Source organism: Dasypus novemcinctus, chromosome 16 (genome assembly GCF_030445035.2).
Source record: "Dasypus novemcinctus isolate mDasNov1 chromosome 16, mDasNov1.1.hap2, whole genome shotgun sequence".
NCBI classification, from domain to species: Eukaryota; Metazoa; Chordata; class Mammalia; order Cingulata; family Dasypodidae; genus Dasypus; species Dasypus novemcinctus.
This window is the reverse complement of record NC_080688.1, coordinates 27,250,374-27,271,536: the sequence shown is the minus strand read 5'-3', so window position 1 is coordinate 27,271,536 and position 21,163 is coordinate 27,250,374. Positions and strand designations below refer to the sequence as shown.

General features: G+C 40.2%; 1 protein-coding gene across 4 annotated transcripts in view; it reads left to right on the top strand.

The window, feature by feature from the left end:
* PTPRM (protein tyrosine phosphatase receptor type M) overlaps positions 1-21,163 on the top strand; it is an 805,217-nt gene that overhangs the window by 307,963 nt on the left and 476,091 nt on the right. For all 4 annotated transcript variants that reach the window (XM_058277381.2, XM_058277380.2, XM_058277379.2 and 1 more), the window contains exon 4: positions 18,390-18,468. In XM_058277381.2, the coding sequence (XP_058133364.1) occupies positions 18,390-18,468 (79 nt within the window). The remainder of the gene's footprint in view (positions 1-18,389; positions 18,469-21,163) is intronic.

Sequence of the window (21,163 nt, the reverse complement as noted above, 5' to 3'; positions counted from 1 at the left end):
ATCAGCCATTGAAGTGCAGACTGCTTCTACCCACGGGAGCCATGGGATGTTTATAGTGTATGTAGGGTGAGTCCTTCTCTTGGAGGGCCTGCTGCTATTTTGGGTGACCTTTTTTTTCCTGATTTTTAAAGAAGATTTAGATTACATAAATGTTACATAAAAAATATAGGGTATTCTCATATAACCCCCCTCTCCCACTTTTCCCCCTTAACAACATCTTTCATTAGTATGGTACATTTGTTACAAGTGAGGAATAAATATTGAAATATTGCTACTATCCAGGGTCTATAGTTTACTTTATGGTTTACACTTTGCACCGCACAATTTTTTAGGTTTTGACAAAATGTCAAATGTATAATGGCCTGTATCCAACATTGCATCATGCAGAACAAGTCCAATGTCCCCAAAATGCCCCATGCTACACCTATTCTTCCCTCTCTCTTCTCAGAACCTCTGGTGACCACTATCTTTATATCAATGTTACAAGTTCTTCCATTACTAGAATAATAGTAAGTCTACTTTAGCCCATAGTTGCATTCACCACTAATGTTGGTTCATTCCTCAGTCTTGAAGGTTTGGGGATGGTCATGCCCACTCTGCTTCCTGTTAAGAGGGAGCTTAGATCTAGATCCCATGGGACAGATGGGTGGGGCAGATGATGCCTACTCTGCTTCCAATTGAGAGGGAGCTTAGATCCCACGGGGCAGATGGATGGATGGTGTTAGTTGTCCTGGGTGAACCCAATGAACTGGAGAGTAAGTGCTGGCTGAAACTCTGCTGAGATTCAGGGTGAACTTTTGAGACCCAGATAGTACACTTTAAATTCAGAATTAACTGAAGGATGGGAACCCAATAGCAATTAAGAAGTGGTACAAATGCAATTCTTGATATCATATCCACTATGTTGGAGAATGCTGGACCACAGGAGCATCCTGACTGGGGTCAAAGGTGGGATATTAGTGACAGTGGACATTTGGGACTCATCTTCCTTTTACCCACAGCACTTTTTGAAAATAGCTTGATATTAAGAATACTCAATTATTTTCAAGCTAAGCGATGCATTAAGAAGACTGAGATATTTTGCATTTCTCTTCTTTAATTCCTCTGACTCTCTCGAGCCAACTTGAACATGGATCCAAGATGATGTCTCATTTTCAATTGAGGTATTTGGCTAAAATTCATGGAAAGGAAAACTGGGTTTTCTCAGGCATAGCTTGTCTTCATAATATACAGGAATAGCATCCACTAATCCATTCTGCCTGTTTGGCATTTCTTGGAGAAATTCCTCTACCTCTGGGTTTGATAATGGGAATAAATGGACTTCCTTACTTAATTTACTTTGTATCCTCTGTACCTCCTAAAACTCCTAGTATATAATAAGTTTACTATTTATTATTATAATAAATATTTCTTAAATGAAAATGAAGAGTTAGTAAATACCCTGTTGGTACACATGTGGTTATTAACATCTTTTTAGAATATATTTTGGCAAAACATTTTAAAAGATTTCAGAATTGAAATGGATTTAAATTCAGCAGTCTACTACTAGGAATTTATCCTAAGGAAATAATCGAGGGTGAGTACAAAGAATTAACTACATGTTTACTCATGGCAGTTTATTTCTAATAATGAAAATTCAGAAACAATATTTTGCCCAACAATGGAGAATTAATTAATTTGTGCTACCTCCGTACAAAAATTCATTTTGAAGCCACTATGAATAATGTTATGGAAAACCATTTAATTATGTATTTAAGCTTATGTTTTTAAGTGGAGAAAGCAGATACAAAGCAATGTGTTAAATTCTAATTTTAATTAAAAATAGATATCTATATATTAAAAACCAAAATGTAATCTAAAATAAACATAAAAATGGTATCTTCCTAGTCAAAAGGGTAACAGGTGATTGTAATTTTTTTCTTCCTACCTTACCATATTCTAAATTTTCTCCAATGTACATATATGGTTTTTATTTTTATTTATAAAACAAAAAGAATTAAAACTAGTTTTTCCTCTAGAGGTAAAATACTCAATTTTTTGAATAACCTTCTTTTGATGTGAACATATTGGTAACCAACAGTGGTATAATTCAAAAGTATGGCCTCTAGGGCAAATATTTCCTTTTTCACAGGGTTAAAAAGCAAGCAGTGGAGGTGGGTTTTTCTAAATAAGGTTTCAAAAGGGTTTTTTATAGTGGACTAGGCTAAGAAGCTGAGTATTTTTAAAAAGCTTCCCTTCTCAAAGTAGGGGTTCCACGGATCTCTGGTGTTCTCTCTCTATTCCTCTGGAGAGAGCAAGGAAATTTGTCAGTCTCCCAGGCATACAATTTGCGTGTACTTGAGACAAAATCAGAAGATAGGTCATGCTCATCTTTGCCTTCATTTTCTTCTCTGTGGTCTTAGCCCTGCCTCCCTGCAAACCCTAGAACTGAGCTCTCTACGAGCTTCTTCCCAGCCTCCAGAGCTGTACTGCATTAGTTTAGAGTTGACAATGGATACAATCCAGACCTAGAAAGTTCGTTTGCCTTCAACACACCTAGCTCATACAGTCAAGATATTCAAGAAATGATTTAATTTACAATCTTTGGAGACCAGACTTTCAAAAGGAATTACAGAGCTACACTGAAAGTAGCATGGTCCTAAGTGATCATGACTATTTTCAAGGCATTCTTACTTTCTTGAACTCCTTTGGATAAAATACTTTGCATTCCCAATTGTGAAGCTCTGATCCTAACCCCCAAGCCTTCCCTCTTCCCACTGTGATCTCACTCCCATTCCTAGTACTGCATGATTTACCAAATTAAATTGGAATTTAATTCCCATGGTTGCTTTTTGGTTCACTTTCATGTTTATGGCTTCACTGGGTAATTCATTAAGATTGGCTTCATATTTTGAATTTAAAGGTGGATTTGCAGGGATTCTTTAATACAGTATTGCTGAATGTTTAAGAACCTGCTGATCAAAGCATTGAAGGGAATGGATCCACTGAAAAAGCATTTGTTTATTTAATTCCTGAGTCCTATAACCGAGCTCATACTTAAAGTTTTAAAGGTGTAGTTAAGGTAGTACTTCCTTCTTATTTCACCTTTTTCTGCTCATGACTTACTTAAATCATACCTTAATCATAATATAAGCTGTTAGGTAAATGGTACATCAGCGATGATACAAGATAGCTGTCAGCAGGGAACTTCCAAACGCTGAGCTCATCTACAGCTGGGATGAGATAGACAAGCTGTATTAACAGAGATGACGGAGAAGAAGGAAAACACCTACCAAGTCCTACTTCCACTCCTTGTCCAACGTGTCAGCATAATGGGAGACAGTGGGAGAAGAAGCCTGGAATAGAGAAAGCAGAGTCAGAAAAACACGGTGTATTAAGGGGGCATTTCCAGGACTTGGAATTGTCCTGAATGACATTGCAACAACAGATACAGGCCATTATATATCCTGCCATAACCTACAGAATTGAGCGGGAGAGAGTGTAAACTACAATGTAAACGATGATCCATGCTTAGTGGCAGTGGTCCAAAATGTGTTCATCCAGTGCAATGAATGTACCACACTGATGAAAGAAGTTGTTAATGTGGGGAAAACTAGGAGGTGTGGGGAGTGGGGCATATGGGAATTCCTTATATTTTTGGGAGGTAACATTTTGTGTAATCTAAGTATCTTTAAAAAAAAAAAAAGAAAAGAAAAACAAATTGTCAGTGTTCAGCTAGCCCCACCCAGGCGAGGGGCTTCTCTGGGCTTCAGAGCCCACTCCCCAAGCCAGGCAAGCACACACCTTTACCAAGGAGATGGCTTGTCATATTATAATGCTCCAAAAAATTATAAATCGTTCAAGAACCCTTTCTTTGCTTTTGATTTAATTTCCCACTTAGATTTCTCTATGGGTAGTTCTGGACTGGCCTGAGAATGTGAATCTATTTGTGTGACTCTGATATATCCAATTGCAAATATGAAAGCTTCTGGGTTTATGTGTGCATATGTGACATTTTCTTTTGTGAATATGGTTCATGAGGTCAATACCCAAATGATGCATTCTTAGGACATGGATAAGGCTATTTCAGGGCCCGAAAGCTGAGGACAGGATAACAGAGCAAGGGTATCTATAGCAGGTAGGACCCCTCAGAGGCCATTTTTCAGGATACAGGAAGTCTGCTTCCTCCATAGATCACCTCTATACTATCATTTCTCCTTTTAGGTTGCAAGATACATTATAGAGAACTAAAAACGAATGCAACGTTAACGTATTTGAAATAGTTGTGTATTAAAATAGTTTATATTCATATAATACTATAGTTATACAAAATACTTTTCACATTCTTAGGTAGCCTAGACAGATTGAGTTCATGAGTTTAGCTATGATGAGTTAAGGTCTTTTAAAGGAATTTCATACTAAAATATTGTTTGAAAATGGGCAACTTCAAAGCATAGTAAAAGAGCATAGTAAAAGAGCACAGTAAAAGAGCCAACCCTGTTTGCTTCCACCCATTGGGCAACTGGTTTAAATTCCTTGAGCCTCACTCTCCTAATTATGGGGCTAAATATAGCAACTGTGGAGAGTGTGAGGATGAAAAACTTGGGACCTACTAGGTTCTCTATAAATCATGATGTTTTATGGAGATTAAGAGTTGTGAAAGCCATTATTAAGCAAACAATTTTTTTCTTTTTTTAATTTTTAATTTTTATTTTTTAAAGAAGCTTTAGATTACATAAATGTTACATAAAAAATATAGGAGATTCCCATATATTCCACTCCCTCACACACTTTTCCATATGACCAATACTTTCATTAGTGTGGTATATTTATTACAATTGATGAACACGTATTGAAGCATTGATACTAACATTTAGTTTACACCCTACCCCACATAATTTTATAAATTGTGACAAAATGTGTGTAACGGCCTTTATCTGTCATTACAATGTCATGCAGGACAATTCCAATGTCCCAAAAAAGCTCCTGGGAACCTCCAGTGGCCACTGCCTTTATATCAATGACAAAAGTACTTCCATTGCTAGAATAAAAGTAAGTTTATGTTATAAATAGAATAGTAATGAGTCTACTTTAGTCCATTGTTCATTCCCCAATATTGAGTATTTTGCGATGCTGATGTCCACTCTATTTCTAACGAAGACGGGTCTTAGAACCCATTGGGCAGATGGATGCTAAAAACTATGGCAGCTTACTTCTGTATTTCCTGCTTCCAAATTTCATCCACTCTTTTTTAAAAACTTAATTTAATTTAATTTAATTTATTAAAGTTAATAGATCACAAAGGACGTTACATTAAAAAACATGAGGTTCCCATATAACCCACTTCCCACTCCCACACCCCCATCATTTTGTAAATTGTATTTTTTGACGATATAAACATCTCAAAAAATGTTACGTTAAAAAAACATAAAAGGTTCCCATATACACCCCCCCACCCCACTCCTCCCACAACAACAACCTCCCCCATCACTGTGGCACACTCATCGCACTCCGTGAACACATTCTGGAGCACTGCTGCACCACACGGATAATAGTTTACCCTGTAGTTCTCTTCCCCAGTACCTTCAGTGGGCTATGGCAGGATATATAAAGTCCAGCATCTGACCCTGCAATAGCATTTAGTACAACTCAAAGTCCCAAAAATGCCCCCACATCACATCTCTTCTTCCCTCTCCTTGCCCTGAGGGTTTGTGGTATTCAGACTCTCCTGGGCATGTTGACGCCATTTCAGGGGACAAGTGCTTTTAGGGAATAAGTTTGGAAACTGCTGAGCTGGACTCCTTGCCTCTGTCTCTTGCTTTTCCCCTTGTGCGTTTTGTAAACAATATCCATTTCTCACTCCCACTGGGCAGAAAAATACTGCGTCCTTTTTTTTTTTTTTTTTTTTTATCTTGTCAGAACCTGAGCTTTGCAGTTCTTGGATTTGGAAAAGGAGTTCCATAAATATAGATACACCTGCCTTGGGCGTGCATGGGCGTATGTGTGTTTTTGCTTTTTCAAAATAAAACTTTTATTTTAGAAGACTTTAAATATATGGAAGTGTTATAGAAATGGTACAGAGATTCCCCATCATGCTCAGATTGTGTTAGTATGTTAACTTCTGACTTTAGTGTCATACATTTGTCCCAACTAATGAGCCAGTGTTGATACATTATTAGCTACTAATGTCCATCCTTTATTCCTGGCTCCTTTTATTTCTCTTATTTCTCTTCAGGATCCCATCCAGGATCCCCTGTTACATTTAGTCATCAGTGTTTCCCTAAGTTCCTCTGAGCCGCGAGTTTCTCAGATTTTCCTTGTTTGTGCTGATGTTGGCAGTTTCGAGCGGGGCTGGACAGGCACGTTGGTGAATGTTTCTCAGTGGGGGGGCTGACTGATGTTTTTCTCATTATTGGACTGGGGATGTGGGTTTTTGGAGCATAATTCCCCATCCCTTACATGTGGGCTGTGCATAGTGACTTCCTTCCAAAGAATACATTATACATAGGGGTGGGGCGGAGACAGTAATTTACAGTGGAGAAAGCTGACAAACCCCCATTGGGTGATCAAGCCAGTGTATTTTTCGTAAACATAGGTTTACGTGGGCATCTCACATTTTGTTTTATTTTATTTTTTTAATATAATAAGCTTTCTTTTGAAAGAGGTTTTAGATTAAAGAAAAATTACATTGAAAGAATAAGGGATTCCCATATACCGTCCCTCCCCATCCCACCTCTTTCCCTATTAATAACATGTTACAATAGTGCGGTGTATTTATTATAACTGATGAAGAAGTATCGAAGCATTGCTGCTAACCAAGGTCTATAGTTTACACTGTGGTTTACCCTTAATTCCAATGCCCTAAAATTGCCCTCTGTGCCACCTATTATTCCCTCCCCACCCCTCGGAACCTCGGGTAACCACTATCTTTAGGGGAGCTCTTGTTTTAAATTTTGGATAAACATAATAGGTTTTCTTGGGCATGTCTTCTGTTAAATCTTTCATCTAATGCTCACTTTAGCAGGCATCTACAGAGTTCAGAAATGCTTCTCAGCAGAGTGCACGTGTTCTTGCCACAGGAGCCGTTTTATGCTGCATTTGCTATTTCTGGCAGAATAGTATTCAGCAGGTACAAATCACAATGATAACCTGCATGAAATACAGTTAATTGCAAGTTAATTACCGTTCATTGAAACATAAATTGTCGCGCTTTTGGTGAGTCACACACATTTAATTCCTTAATTGATGTTTGCGCTGATTGCTACTCCTGTGGACCCTGCCCTCCGTGAGCTGCGCCACAGCAGGAACTTCAGGCTACCTTGCCCCCATCAGGACACCTGGGCTGCGCTCCTTGGATTTGGACCTCTGACGGCCTGCCACGTGGAGAACAACATTTTCCTCTCACATTCACCCTCTGCCTTTATTATGCTGATGGGGGAAGACAGTTTTCGACTCTGATTCTGCGGCTTTCCCCTCCTCTGTCCTTTCTCCTGCCTCCTCGTTCCGACTGCTGGGTAGCAAAGGGGTCCCTGATCCCTCCGTCTCTGGCTCCTGACCCAGTGCACACAGCTGAAAGCGCTCAGTCTCCATGCTCGGCCTTTCTCCCTGCTTCCGGAACATACTGAATCTGAGTGCCTCAGAAGCAAGGGAGGCCATGGTGTGTAATAAAAGCCCTTGCTTTGAAAAGAGGAAAATGCTTGCTCTCTTCTCCCCCATGCCCCTCCACAAGGGCCTGGGATGGGCAGGGTCTGCAGCGACTATAGGGAATGGGAGGATAAAGTCGTCAAAAGAGGGCGTAGGCATCTCCTTGGCTCCCTGCAGCCAACTTGTTAAAGCAAATTCTCCGAGATATATTGAAGGGTTCTGAGGGGCGATTTGGAGCGGAGTCAAGCTGGACCTTGGTCTAAATTAATTTTTGCAGGGAGGACACAGAGGAACTTGTACTTCAGGGGAGGGGAGCAGGGAAAGGAGGCTGAAGCTAAGCCAAGATTTACCCTTTCTCAGCTTGACATCTTTCCTGGTAAATGAGGAGTTGCGGGAATAGAAATGGCTTGGTCTTACCCATTCCTTCAAATTTAGCTTCGGCCTTTATTCCCTGCACTGACTACTCGGTTTCTTTGCTGCAATTGCCTCCAGCCTACTTATTTCACTAGAAAATGATGTAAAGCCACTGCTGAGGGATGGCTGTCCGTGTACATTTGCTACTTAGAGACAGTGTTTTGGATCTAAAAAGCTATTTCCCTAAGTGTGTTCCTCACATCCGAGAAATGTTAAAAGGTATTTGTTGAGCAAATGGAGAACACCTATTTCAGCAAAGTCAAACAGATTCTCTACTGAAAGCCATTTCAGAGCCATGGGGGGGGGGCAGGTGGAGTTTGGGTGTCATTTGGGCTAATCCAGAGCATCTCTTGAGTCTAGTGTTCCTTGGAGCACCCTTGGGAAATACTAAGTATCAGGTGAAAAATAGGATGTGCCCTAACTCCAAAAATTCCTTTGCTGTGGCTCTTATCTCAAGTGCAAAACAATTGAATGGTCTCATACTTGTAGGGCAACCTGGGAAAATGGATGTGGCAGTGACATAAAACTCTCTCCCAAGCAGGAATGATATTCTAAGCAATTGCCGGCGGACTCTATATTTTGTTCCTCAGAAAGGCGATCAGGGTTTCAAGAAACCAGTGGAGACCATCCTGGGTTGTCACTTTAATACTGGCCCCAGAACTGTATTCAGAACATAGATCAATTTGCATGGCAGGTTTCTTTCCATTCTTAAAGATCATATTTATTTTTGAAGCATGCGACATCTTTAAATTGCATTCTCAGCTTACTGTATTATCAGGTGATTAAGGGTAAGTACTTCTGGTGTTCTTTTACTTTGGTCATCTGTTGCTTCCTAATTATCATCACTTTTCTTGTAAATTTCCTGTGATGTGTTTTCCACCCCCACCTTAATTTGTTTCCACACCCCACTTCATAGAATGAGTATACGAGCTATAATCATATTATGTTAGTTCTTTTCAAAAGGGGAAAGGGAAATAAAAAGAAAGGTGATGAAAATCACCTTTATCAATAGAAAAAATGCATGTACGAATAGTCATGACAAACAGCAATAATTAGCTCTGAAGAGGATTTGATGTCCTTTGAATGCCTTTAATTTGGAAAAGTAAGTTCTGTTTTACTTTCTGATAACATTTTGAAATAAGCACATGCTTGAATATTTTGTTCCTGATTGCTTACTATCACATAATGTGTGGTTTTCCTTCGGCTTCCTGTCTATGTTTTTATTTTTTATTTAAGTCATTTGGTAAAGACAGTGTAGGTTTTTGTAAATAGGTATGATTGGCCTTTGCTTTTTACTTAACTCAAAGCCAGTAAGAGTCCACCAGGTAATGTGTGGGAGAACAGTCAGATACCTTTTAATCCCTTTTGTTCTAGGGAATTGACAGATTACTTCTGCCAACACATTTTCGGTGGTGAGTATTTAAGTTGGTAAGCCAATCCCTCTTCTTTTCTCACACATAGCAGGGGGAAAGTGGCAGCATGGAAAGCTAATTTTGCCCTTCACTGAAGCAGGCAGGATCAGGGATGCTGCAGTGCTGAAGTGCTTCCCCATTTGCTGTTTGGCAGGCATTTGAGCGATACCCTCATGTCAAACCTCCCACAGCCCAATGTCCAGGATGGCTGTGTAAGAACAAATGAACATGCTATTCAGTGGTTTAGCCACTCGCTTCCTACCTGAGAGCAAAATGGCATTTCCCAAGGGCTCTAAAGGCTCTAGGACGACAACACGGGGCCTTCTGAGATGTTATTAATATTTGTTGAGTGAGTGACTGAATATAGAGTCTCTCAATTTGGCCTTTCCTTATATCCCATGGCTGCAAATCCTATCTGGAAGCCATTGGCAAAAATAAGTATTGTCGTTTCTATGTCCCAGACACTTCGCTAGAAATGGGGGCTCAGAGTGACCCAAAACTCCTATGAGCTCTGCATTGTTTGAATCTCTCAATTGGCAAGTGTCGTCTTGCTGTGTTCTTTCTGTCAAACCAAGTAAAAAAGAGGGCACGAAAATTAAGTACTGCATGGTGGCAACATTTTTCCAGAATAAGGTAGGATGGATCTGTGATTGATTCTGTCCTTCTGCTGTACCACTTTAGCTTGCAAATTTTTAGATAATCACAGTTTGGGATGGACTTGAGGGCAAAGACGTTTACTCCTAAAAATGGGCTTGTTCCAGTAAAAAGAAACTCATAAAAAAGCCATTTAGTTGAAATCTAGCTAAAACCAAAGAAAGTTGTGTAGAATGAGATCCGAGGATCAGGGTTTAATACTAAAGTGTTAGAAATTCTCAGTTGTTCGGTTTCTGTCCAGAAGATATGACTTCTAAATGAGGTGATTATTGTTTGTCTTGCTTTGTTTTATATACTATGTTGTGGGGTCTCTAAGGTAATTAGTTTCTATGGCTTTGTTCTGGCATGTTGCAGTTTTGCATTATCTTTCAATTTTAGTAATGATATAAGCAGCTTAAATAAGCATTTGAAAGCGCCACATGTATGATTTCATTGAAAACCAGGCAAACCGGAAAGAGGGTTTTCTCTCCACCACTCCTGGAATATATAGCGAGGAGTAGCATAAGTGGCTGTGACAAATTATTGCTATTGGCATGTGCTTTCTTGTTAACCAGAAAAATGACAGTGTGTTGATGAGTCAAACAGGAAAGTTTTCTCTCACAGCAGGAGGCCAGTTAGTAAATATTTTAGACCTGGCAGGTCAGAGGGTCTCTGTCACAACTATTCAGCTCTTTGTTATAGTGCCAGATCAGTTGTAGAGAACACGTGAATATGGCCTTGTGCCAATAAAACTTTCTTTATGGACACTGAAATTTAAATTTCATATAATTCTCATGTATGACAAAATAATATTCTGCTTTTGTCTTTTTCCCAACGTATAAAATTACGAAAGCCATCCATAGCTCGTGGGCTATACAGAAAGAGAGGGTGGGCCAGATTTGCCCCATGGGCCATAGTTTGCCAACTCTTGTCTTAAAGAATATGTTACTCAAAGTAAGTCATATGTTCCTTGTATCTGCATTTCTAGGTCTGATAGATGATTATGACATGTTTTAGTTAAACCTGGAAGTAAAATTTTTAGAATACTTATATCTATGCATTAAAGAGCATATATATGAAGTATATATGTATGTGTGCACATTTGTGTGTCATGTGTACTTTGTATGTTCATGAATATATAGGTTTATAAACACATGTATGCCTATGTATGTGTACGTTTACATGCATTTGTTTATATATTTTCTGTATATATCTCTTATACCTGCTAGTGATGGTAGTTTGGTAATATGAAGAGTCCAGACTTGGAAGTGAATTAGATCTAGGATTCCATCCCGACTATACGATGTACTAGTTCTATGACCTCAGAAAAATCACTTAACTTGTCTGATTCAGCGTACACATCCCTAAATGGAAATCAATATTACCTACCTCATATGGTTGGGAAAAAAATGAGCTAATAATATATATGATAGATAGCTGGGGCATGGAATAAGTATTTTTTAAATTATTGAGTTTTTAAAAAAATGACTTGGTTTGCCTCCCCTAAGGAGACCCAAGCTGCACTTCTAAAATAGATGATATTTCAATATATTCTGTACTATTTGGTAAAAATAAAAATCAATGTATTCCGCTTTTCTTTGTTCTTTTCTCCTACAGTAGCCACAGTCTCCTTGTGTTTTTGTTTTCTCTGCCCTTGATCTTATTGGGCCTAGATGCCCTGCCCTGCCTGAGTCCCTCAGTACAGTGGTGATAAGTCAGTAGAGCAATACCTGCATTTTCCACTGCAGAGTCCCTTACTTGACAATATGGAACAAAAATATTATTTTTGCTTTTGAAGCTTGCTTTGCAAAGGCACTGGGTTGAAAAGAGGACAGTACGGAAAACGTGGCAGATGGCAAGGGTTCATGACACTGAAACCTGTTATGGGACTCTACAAGCTGTAAGAAGCTAACCTAAGATGGGCCTCGTCTTCTGACCTGCATTTTTACCTCCTGTTTGCTAGAAACAACGCTCTCCATGCTGAGGTCTCAAAAATAAAGTGGTCAAAGACTTTCCACAGCATCTCAATTCAGATATCATTACTTTATCATCTTTATTTCAAGACAGTATACTTTCCATTACACATCATACCAATTTATAATTATGGTATGTACCAAAACATTTATATACTGAATTATAAATTTGATGAGCTGCTAATAGAACTTGTACTTGTACTTCCCTTAAGTGCATTTCTTTTAAAAATAAAAGAACAGGGAAATAAATGGGTCTTTGAAAGTCTTGCTTCAATCCTTTGAAAGAAATACTGAAGTTATTAATTCAAGCCAGTAACATGTTATCTACGTTCCTATGTATAAACACCTAAATATGTGATCTAAAAATATTATTGGCCTGTTATGAATAACTGTGTGTGTGTACACACATGCAAACATACCTATCCAGATTCTTCTCCTTTCTTTTCTCTGCCATTAGCTTTAAGTAAGTCAGTGGTGGAACCTCCCAAATTCTAGAAGTTTTACTTTCAGAAGTTTGTAATTAATGAAAAGGAGTATTGTTCAGCACAATCAAATACTGCCTTTCTTTGCCTTGGAAGATGGCAGGGAACAAGCCAAGTGGCAGAAATCAGCATATGTTGAATGCTATATTGTGGCTTCCTTGACTAGTCACCTTGCTGGGAAATTGGGAGTGCCTGGATGTGTTGCTGAGTCTCTCTCTTCCTCTAGTCTAGTAGGGATGAAGGGCAAATGCTTGCGCCTGCGTCTCTGAGTTTATGCTAGCAGCGTGAGAAACTGAATTGCCCAGTCAAGGCTGTGCGGGCTATGCCGTCAGTTTCCTGGTTTGCTTGGTAAGGAGGAGTTACAAGACTGTGTTGGAGAAGGATACCCCACGAACGAGTTCCACGTTGTTTGAATCCGACATTTGGCAAGTGCTGTCAAGCTCTGTCCTTTCATCATCTCCCTTTTTCTCTTTCCTTCAACTGAAGTTTAAATTTAATAAAACTGTCTTAATTTTCCTTTGTATCCCCTGGAGCATTTGGTAAATATTCTATAAATATTTGGACTAAAAGGCAATTTTTTTTTAACTTAAAAATTCTGAGGATCATACATTTTTAAAGTGATGGATGAAAAAAACAACAAACCAGAATCAAAGACAATAAGGTCTTTTTTGGCCCTTGACTTCTTCCCCTTCCTTCTCTTGCTCTTTCTTTCCTTTTCTTTATTGTTTTCTTTGTCATTACCAAGTGTTGGTTGAAATGAAATATTATGGATTAAATCTACACATATATAGCAGCTTCAAAAATGTTGAGCATTTCTATATTCTAAAAGAGTTAACCCATCTGTTCCAAGAATAAGGATAATACCATTTTGATTAGACACCTCAGTCTTTGAAACTGGTAAAGAAAATATAATTTTCTGAGAGAAGGATGACAATTTTGATGAGGAAAAGGGATCTTTATCTCTTCTGTTCATATATCCCTGGTACTTATCACAGGGGAATAAAAGATGGCACACAATAAAGCCTTGCCTGGGATAAATGGATGAGTGGATGAATGAATGGCTGGAAAGGAGAGACGGAGGAAGAATGGATGGACATGGATCGGCTTATTTTTCAAAATTCATCTTTTGTGAATGGAACGAGTTAGTCCTTGGGAAGCTGGGAGGGGGGGGCATCAGTAGCTGCACCTTCTGCCCGCCCCCCACCACCTGTCCCCACAGTTGCCACCATGATCAGAGGGCATGGCTGATCTTGGAGGACCTACCGCTGCTTTTCCCCTGAGCATGAAGCAACTGTTATTCACAGGCCCTCCTATACTTGCTCTCCGTCTTCATCTCCTTCATTGTCCCCTTAGTTGTCCTAAATAAATAGGCGTAAATAGTAGAGAGGAAAATTACCAAGATCCCATTGGAAGAATGTCCATACATCTCTTCTTTTTTCTTGTAACTTCAGTGAAATATATATATTCAGCTTAAGACCAGGACAAAGTTTTGTTTCATTTCTGCCCTTCTGTGTTTCTGTAGGTGTTTCTGGAATGATCTTCCATCTAGGAAGTAGGAAGTACTCTGAGTTTTTCCATTTTGAGTGCTACTGATTGCTTTCTCCATTTTTATATCTATTACATTGATCACACACATATAATTCATATATTCTTGCATTGCTCAACTCCTAGGATTAAAATTTTGATTAGGCAACCTGTAATACAAAACCATCATGATATTTGGGTTCAGAATGATTGGGTTTTTAAGATACATCTTCAATAGAGCAATACATAATTTTGGACTATTACTTTACATCCAAACCTCTCCTTTCCTGAAATATGAAATCCTTGAAGAATTTTTTGCGTGAACTAATAAATAAAACAATGGAGTGATAGCTGCACAGTTTATGTAACATATTATGTGCTTTAGTAAATAACTTATAATTAAGTTTTTTAAACAAATCAATTTTATTGATACATATTAATAAAGCATACGATTCATCCAAAGTATACAATCAATGGTATTTGGTATAATCACATAGTTGTGCATTCATTATAATTATGTTTTTAGTTGAAAATTTTTATTAAGGTTCTCATAGAATCACATGCAGTAGAAATAATACAGAGATCCCATTTTTAGTTTCCCTAGTGGTAATGTTTTTCAAAACCGTAGCATCATGTCACAGTGGGAATATTGACATTGCTGTGATCTACCCACCTTATTCAGATTTCCTCAGTTTTTCTGCATGTATGTGTGTCTTCGTGCGTGTGTTTCCTTCTAAACAATGTTACTACTTGGTTAGGTTTGCGCATTCATCACCTCAGAGAAGGTCCGTTCTGTAAGCACACCCACCTCCTTCCCTCCTCCTCCACTAACCCCTCTCCACCACTAATATGTCTTCCATTTCTAAACTTTTGCCATTTCAAAAGGTTCTGTAAATATAGTCATTTGTACGAAAACTTTTTTTAAAAAAAAATTGATTGATGATTGATTGATTCCCGCCCCCACCCCTCCCACATTGTCTGCTCTCTGTGTCCATTCACTGTGTGCTTTTCTGTGTCTGCTTGTATTCTTATTGGGTGGTTCTGGGAACTGATCCTGGGACCTTCCGAAGTGGGAGAGAGGTGATCATTCTCTTGTGCCACCTCAGCTCCCTGTCTGCTGCATCTCTTATTATCTCTCCTCTGTGTCTCTTTTTGTTGCATCATTTGCTGCACCAGCTCTCTATGTGTGGGCCAGCACTCCTGTACAGGGCAGCACTCCTGCACAGGGCAGAATTCCGCATGGGCCAGCAGTCTGTGTGGGCCAGCTCGCCACACGGGCCAGCTTGCCTTCACCAGGAGGCCCTGGGTATCAAACCCTCGACAGGATGGTAGATGGGAGCCCAATGGCTTGAGCCACATCTGCTTCCCCAAAAACCTTTTTTGATGGACTTTCTTTCTCAGCCTAATTCTCTGGAGATCCATCCTGGTTTCAGGGTGCATCAACAATGCATTCCTTCTTATGTTAAGGAGCATCCCCTGCAGCATGTTGAGTCACCCACCGGTTGAGTGGCATCTGGGCTGTTTGGTTTTTGGCTGTTCCGAATAGTGCTTCTGTAAACATCCCATATGCAGGGTTTTATGTGAAGGAAAGTTTTCGTTTCTCTGGGCTAAGTGCCCAAGTGCAATTGTGGGATTGAGTTTGAAGACCTCCAGCCTTTCCACTGTGTGAGTCATGACCCCTGGTGATAGCTTCCTGCTGTGAAAAGTAATGCTCATGGGGATGGTTTCAGTAATAGCCTAGCAACAGACACATTTAGGTAAGTGACACTCAGGTTTAGGAAACCTACATCCCTCTTCCTGGTTGTTCTTTCTCCTTTTGCCTTAGTTTCTCTGCAGTGGCTCCACCACTGAAAAAAAAGCCATTCATTCTTAGAACCTTTGGGTTCTGGCCTCCTTACTCTGCTTTTCCCATATTTAAGTGGTTGCTAAGACTCTCTTGATTAAACCACTGTGGAAATTTTTATTGCCTTCTCTTCTTAATCCATACGTCTGCCATCCATATTTCAGCTAACACACGCTCGTCTCTGTATTATTAATATGCTGTCTTTCCTGGAATCCTTGCCCTGCAAGCCAAACCTTCTCTCTACTGGCCATAGTTGACCTTTATAGCCATAGACCCAGTTCTTCTCTTCACTCTATGGCCATGCCCCTCTCAGGGCCCTTGCACAAGCCTCCGCCTAAGCCTTACCCTCTTCACACTCTTAACCCATTCTCCTCCTGCAGCTCAAATGTCATTGACTCACTGAGGTCCTCTTGGTCCGTATACTTCATGGACCCTGTACTTTTTTTCTTTAGTACCTGTTTTCAGTTTGCTAAAGGCTGCCAAGGCAATATACCAGAAATGGGTTGGCTTTTACAATGGGGATTTAGTCACTTATAAGCTTACAGTTTAGAGGCCAGGAAAAAAGCATGTGAAGCAAGGCTTCATCAGACAATGCTTTCTAAGCCCCAGGACTGGTCTTGGATTCCTCTTCCATACGGCAAGGCACATGGCAAGGCACATGGTGGCATCCAGTCATCTCTCCCCTCTCTTCCGGACCTCATAGTTTAAAGCTTCTGACTTCACTGCCTTCCTCTCAGCGTCTGTGTTCCATTGATTTCAGCTTCTGGCCCCTGGGACCTTCTCTGTCCATGTCTGGGGGTTTCTCTGTTTCTTTGTTTCTCTGTATATTCATCCTGTTTATAAAGGATTCCAGTAAGAGGATTAAGACACACCCTGGGGGAAGCGAACTCAGCCCAGTGGTTAGGGCGTCGTCTACCACATGGGAGGTCCACGGTTCAAACCCCAGGCCTCCTTGACCCGTGTGGAGCTGGCCCATGAGCAGTGCTGATGCGCGCAAGGAGTGCTGCGCCACGCAGGGGTGTCCCCCGTGTAGGGGAGCCCCACGTGCAAGGAGTGCGCCCCGTAAGGAGAGCCACTCAGGGCAAAAGAAAGTGCAGCCTGCCCAGGAATGGTGCCGCACACACGGAGAGCTGACACAACAAGATGACACAACAAAAAGAAACACAGATTCCCATACCGCTGACAACAGAAGTGGACAAAGAACACACAGGAAATAGACACAGAGAACAGAATACTGGGGTGGCGGGGAGAAGGGAAGAGAAATAAATAAATAATTTTTTTTTTTTTTAAAAAGAAAGATTAAATTAATAAAATGAATTTAAAAAAAAGACACACCCTGGGCCATGCTTTACTGAGTAACCTAATCAAATGGGTTTTACCTAACCTAATTAAATCAAGGGGTCCCATCTACGATAGGTTCACAGCCACAGGAATGGAGCAATCTAAGGACATCATTTTCTGGGGTCCAAAATCACTTCAGCTACCACAATACTTGTATAAGACCTAAGTCCCTCTTGGTTCAGTCTGGTCAGAGAGTCACCTTCAAAGGAAGAGCAGATGACAAGAAAACATATTATCTAAATCAATTCAAACTTAGCATTGCTTCTTGAGAACAATAAATCCAATGTATGTATGGGAGTCAGTTTAACGTCCAATAAAACTTTTTAAAAAGTCTTCTTTAGACTTGTACCTCATGCTCAGTATGGCCCACAAACTTGCCTATGACTCTCTGAAGGGAATCCTTTTCGTTTTTTTAAACTTTTGGACACAGAACTCCAAAGACCCTTTGTCTCTACCCTCTGCCTTCTGTCTGGATTGTTTCCTCACCAGTGAGCTGATTCCCGAGCCTACTCTTTATCTTCTGAGCTTCATGCTTGGAAGACCCTCCCCACACTATACACCCCCCCAGGGAAGTATAGTTTTACTTTAGGTTTTCTCTGGGTAACATTAGCTTGCTACTCCCGGATTTTGGTGAATAATTACTACATTGTGAATTTTGTATGATTTTTTGATGAATGTCTTCCCTCTAAAATTTGAGTTCTCCAAGGGCGGGAACTTTGATGTTTGGTTCCCTACTCTATCTCTAGCCCCTAGTAACTGATCCCCAGCTTTAGCCTTTCCAGTCCCTGTTCTTACCCACAGTATTAAATCAGGAGGGTCCTTGAGGCAGGATTTCGTGTGACCTACTTACTACACATTAGCCCAAAGACTGGGGTTGAGTCTTGTTTATCTTCATAATCTCGAACCTGAACCACTAGCTGGCAGGCTTTAGGGGCTTCATTATTGTTTGTTGAAAAAAATGAATGAATGGGTGGATGGATGATGAATGGATGGATGGATGAATAAATGGGTGGGTGGATAGATGAATGAATAAGTGACTGGATCAGTGACTGACTGAATGAATGAAACTACTTGTCTTACAGTAGATATGTGACAAAAGTCTATCAAAATGAGTGAATAATGTAAATCTCTCTTAATTTTTCAGGTGATTTTTGAAGTAATAACTTCTGGACATCAAGGCTACCTAGCTATTGATGAAGTGAAGGTGTTAGGACATCCATGTAGTAAGTTGCTTCAATTTTTCTAAAAGCATTTAAATGTTCGGGTACATCCTCGGGAGACTATTTAGATTACAGATTAAGAGAAGGCTCTAAATCATTCCCCCTAAGAAAGTTCCCTAAGATTTCCTCTAGGTGTTGGTTTGTCAGTCTAGAAGTAACATGTATTCCATGTGTACATGTCACTGTTTGTATGTACCGAGTGTCTTTTAAAATGAAAATCAGGAATGAGGAATAAAGGAATATTTCAGGATACCTGGACAGCCTCACAACCAGCCTGCCCATGTGTGGCCATGATCTTTTGATATCCTCTTTAAAAATTTTAAACGTGTGCCCTTTCACCCTAAGTACCATGTGCTTCTGGCATAGTTCCTTTGTTTTCATCACAGAGTTTCAAACTGTAGAGCCCCAAATAGGCCTGGGGCCTGTTGAATCTAACTGACCTACCTTATAACTCAGGGACCTCAGAAATGGCCTGTTCTTTGTGTTTTAAAATTGAGTGCTTTAAAGATGTACAGTAGGCAAGAAGCACACTTTAAAAAAATCTTATTCTACACAAGTGATAACAGTTTGTCGTATTTTGCATCTAAACTTCTTCCCTCCAATTAGTGGGGCCCAACAGACTGCGGGCCCCCTTTCTCCCCCACCTCCGCAGTGGCAGTCAGGCGTGAGCCTCGTCATTGTGGCTCTCCTTCTATAAGGAGCAACAGAAGTGGACTTCGGCTATTTTAAGGAGGAGAACACTTGGTGAAAGGAAATTAGAGGGCAAATTGCATCCCTGGGAGGATTGAGTGATGTAGGCTCAGACAGTGAGCAGAAACTAAGAATGTGGCACTGTGGTCACTTTCCTCCTCTTACAGGGACAGACTGGGAAAGCAAACCTGGCTTTTTCATCTTCTGGCATGGGGGCCAGGCACAGACTTTGACCAAAGAATATATGGTGGGGAATTTCCCAACCCCAGAATAGGGCCGAGCAACAGAAACACTGCGAGTACGTGTGTGTGTTGTGTATCCCATGATCACTGTGTTGCTGAGAAGCATGAATGTAATATTTACCTTTTACAAATTCCAATGAGTGACATTCAGTTGTACCTATTACTCTGTATTCTTGATTCTTTTTTGTTTTTTTTCACTTGGTATTACATTTTTAAAGGTAGATGCATGGTATTCTTTCATACGAATATAACACATCTTTCTATGAATATTTAGTTTTTTTCCCAGTTTTTTCCCCTCTATTAAAAACATTACTATGGTAAGCATTCTTATATGTCTTATAAGCTGAATTGCTGCAATATAAGGGAGGCACATTTTTAGTTTTAGTAGATGCTGCCAAATTGCTATGAAAAGTCTGAATCTGTTTCTAGTCCCACCAGCAATATATGGACGTTTTATTTTCCCTAGATCCTTGCCCAGAATTGATATTGTCAGACTTGAAATGTCTGGCCAGCTAACGAATGCTAGCCAGCCTTATTTTTAAGTCTCCGAATTAAAGAGAAACTGCCTAGTTCCCTCGAATTTCTGCTGAGAGTTCTTTCCCAAATTAATGAGAGAATGGTTATAACGACAATGATATTGGATCTATAAACACTTGCAGAGTGTCTCAGCTTTATTTTTTCTTTACCTGGGTTTGGCTAGATCATTTGATCACTCTTTGTTGCAGTTATAGAGAAGGCTTGTGCAGTTATTATCTGATGAGGATATTCTACCGCAGTTGTCTGATTCCTTCCAGTGGGTTTTTACTCTCTCTGATATCTTTATTTGGTGCTCTGAAGCTTGCCACACATCTAAGTTAAAGTACAGCACCATCCTCTTCAAAACTAAGGCAGACATGACTTTCGTAGCATGTCACATTTGCCTTTTCTTCTGTGTCAGCAAGACGGGTGATTTCAAGAATTCCAGCCTCCTTTTTATCTGAAAAGGCAGGAGAGGGAACAATGCCGTACCTAATTGAAACAGCAGGGCAAATTTAGGCAGCAGAATATAATTACCTGAGTTGGAATGTGGCCAAATCCTGGGAGTAACAGCCTCGGGCTTGGAAAAGCGCCAGGGGACCCTCTCTTCTGCATCAGTATTCTTCGCCTCTTTCAGGATTTGCTTTACTAAATGGTAAAAAATGAGTGACAGCCATTCGTGTGCCTACTATGTGATGCAGCTGTAACGACACGTGCTGTCCCCCTTGTTCCTGAGAGCAAATCTCGCTGCCAAGCAGGTGTTCTTGGTAACCTCCGTGGACAGAGTTGCACAGCTGGCCTGGGGTAGAGCCAAGAGACTGACCAGGTCTGTCTCCTTCAGTCATCTGGGTCCTTTCCTTTAGATCAGGCTGCTGGTCAACCTCACAGTCCCTGACCTGTAGTCCTCTCTCAGGCTGCAAGATTGAAATCACTGTGGTCAGTAAAGACCTAAGCAGGACATGCTCATCCTTCTAGCAGTGCATTTTCTTGAGGAGCCCAGCTTCCTGGGCCATAGAAAGCAGTTGCATATTCTCTCCATTGGAGGGGACCAATGTTATTACCTAAACGGCTTCACCAAGTGCTGTGAGGAGATGCGAAGAAGGCTCTGTATTGAGATGATGTATGATACCACAGCATTTTGAACTTTAAGCTTAAAATGGCTTTGATGACAGCCCTTCCATAGTTAAGTTCATGGGGAAATCATGCACATACAGATTTTAAAGAAGGTAATAGTTTGGTCTTGCAATGGC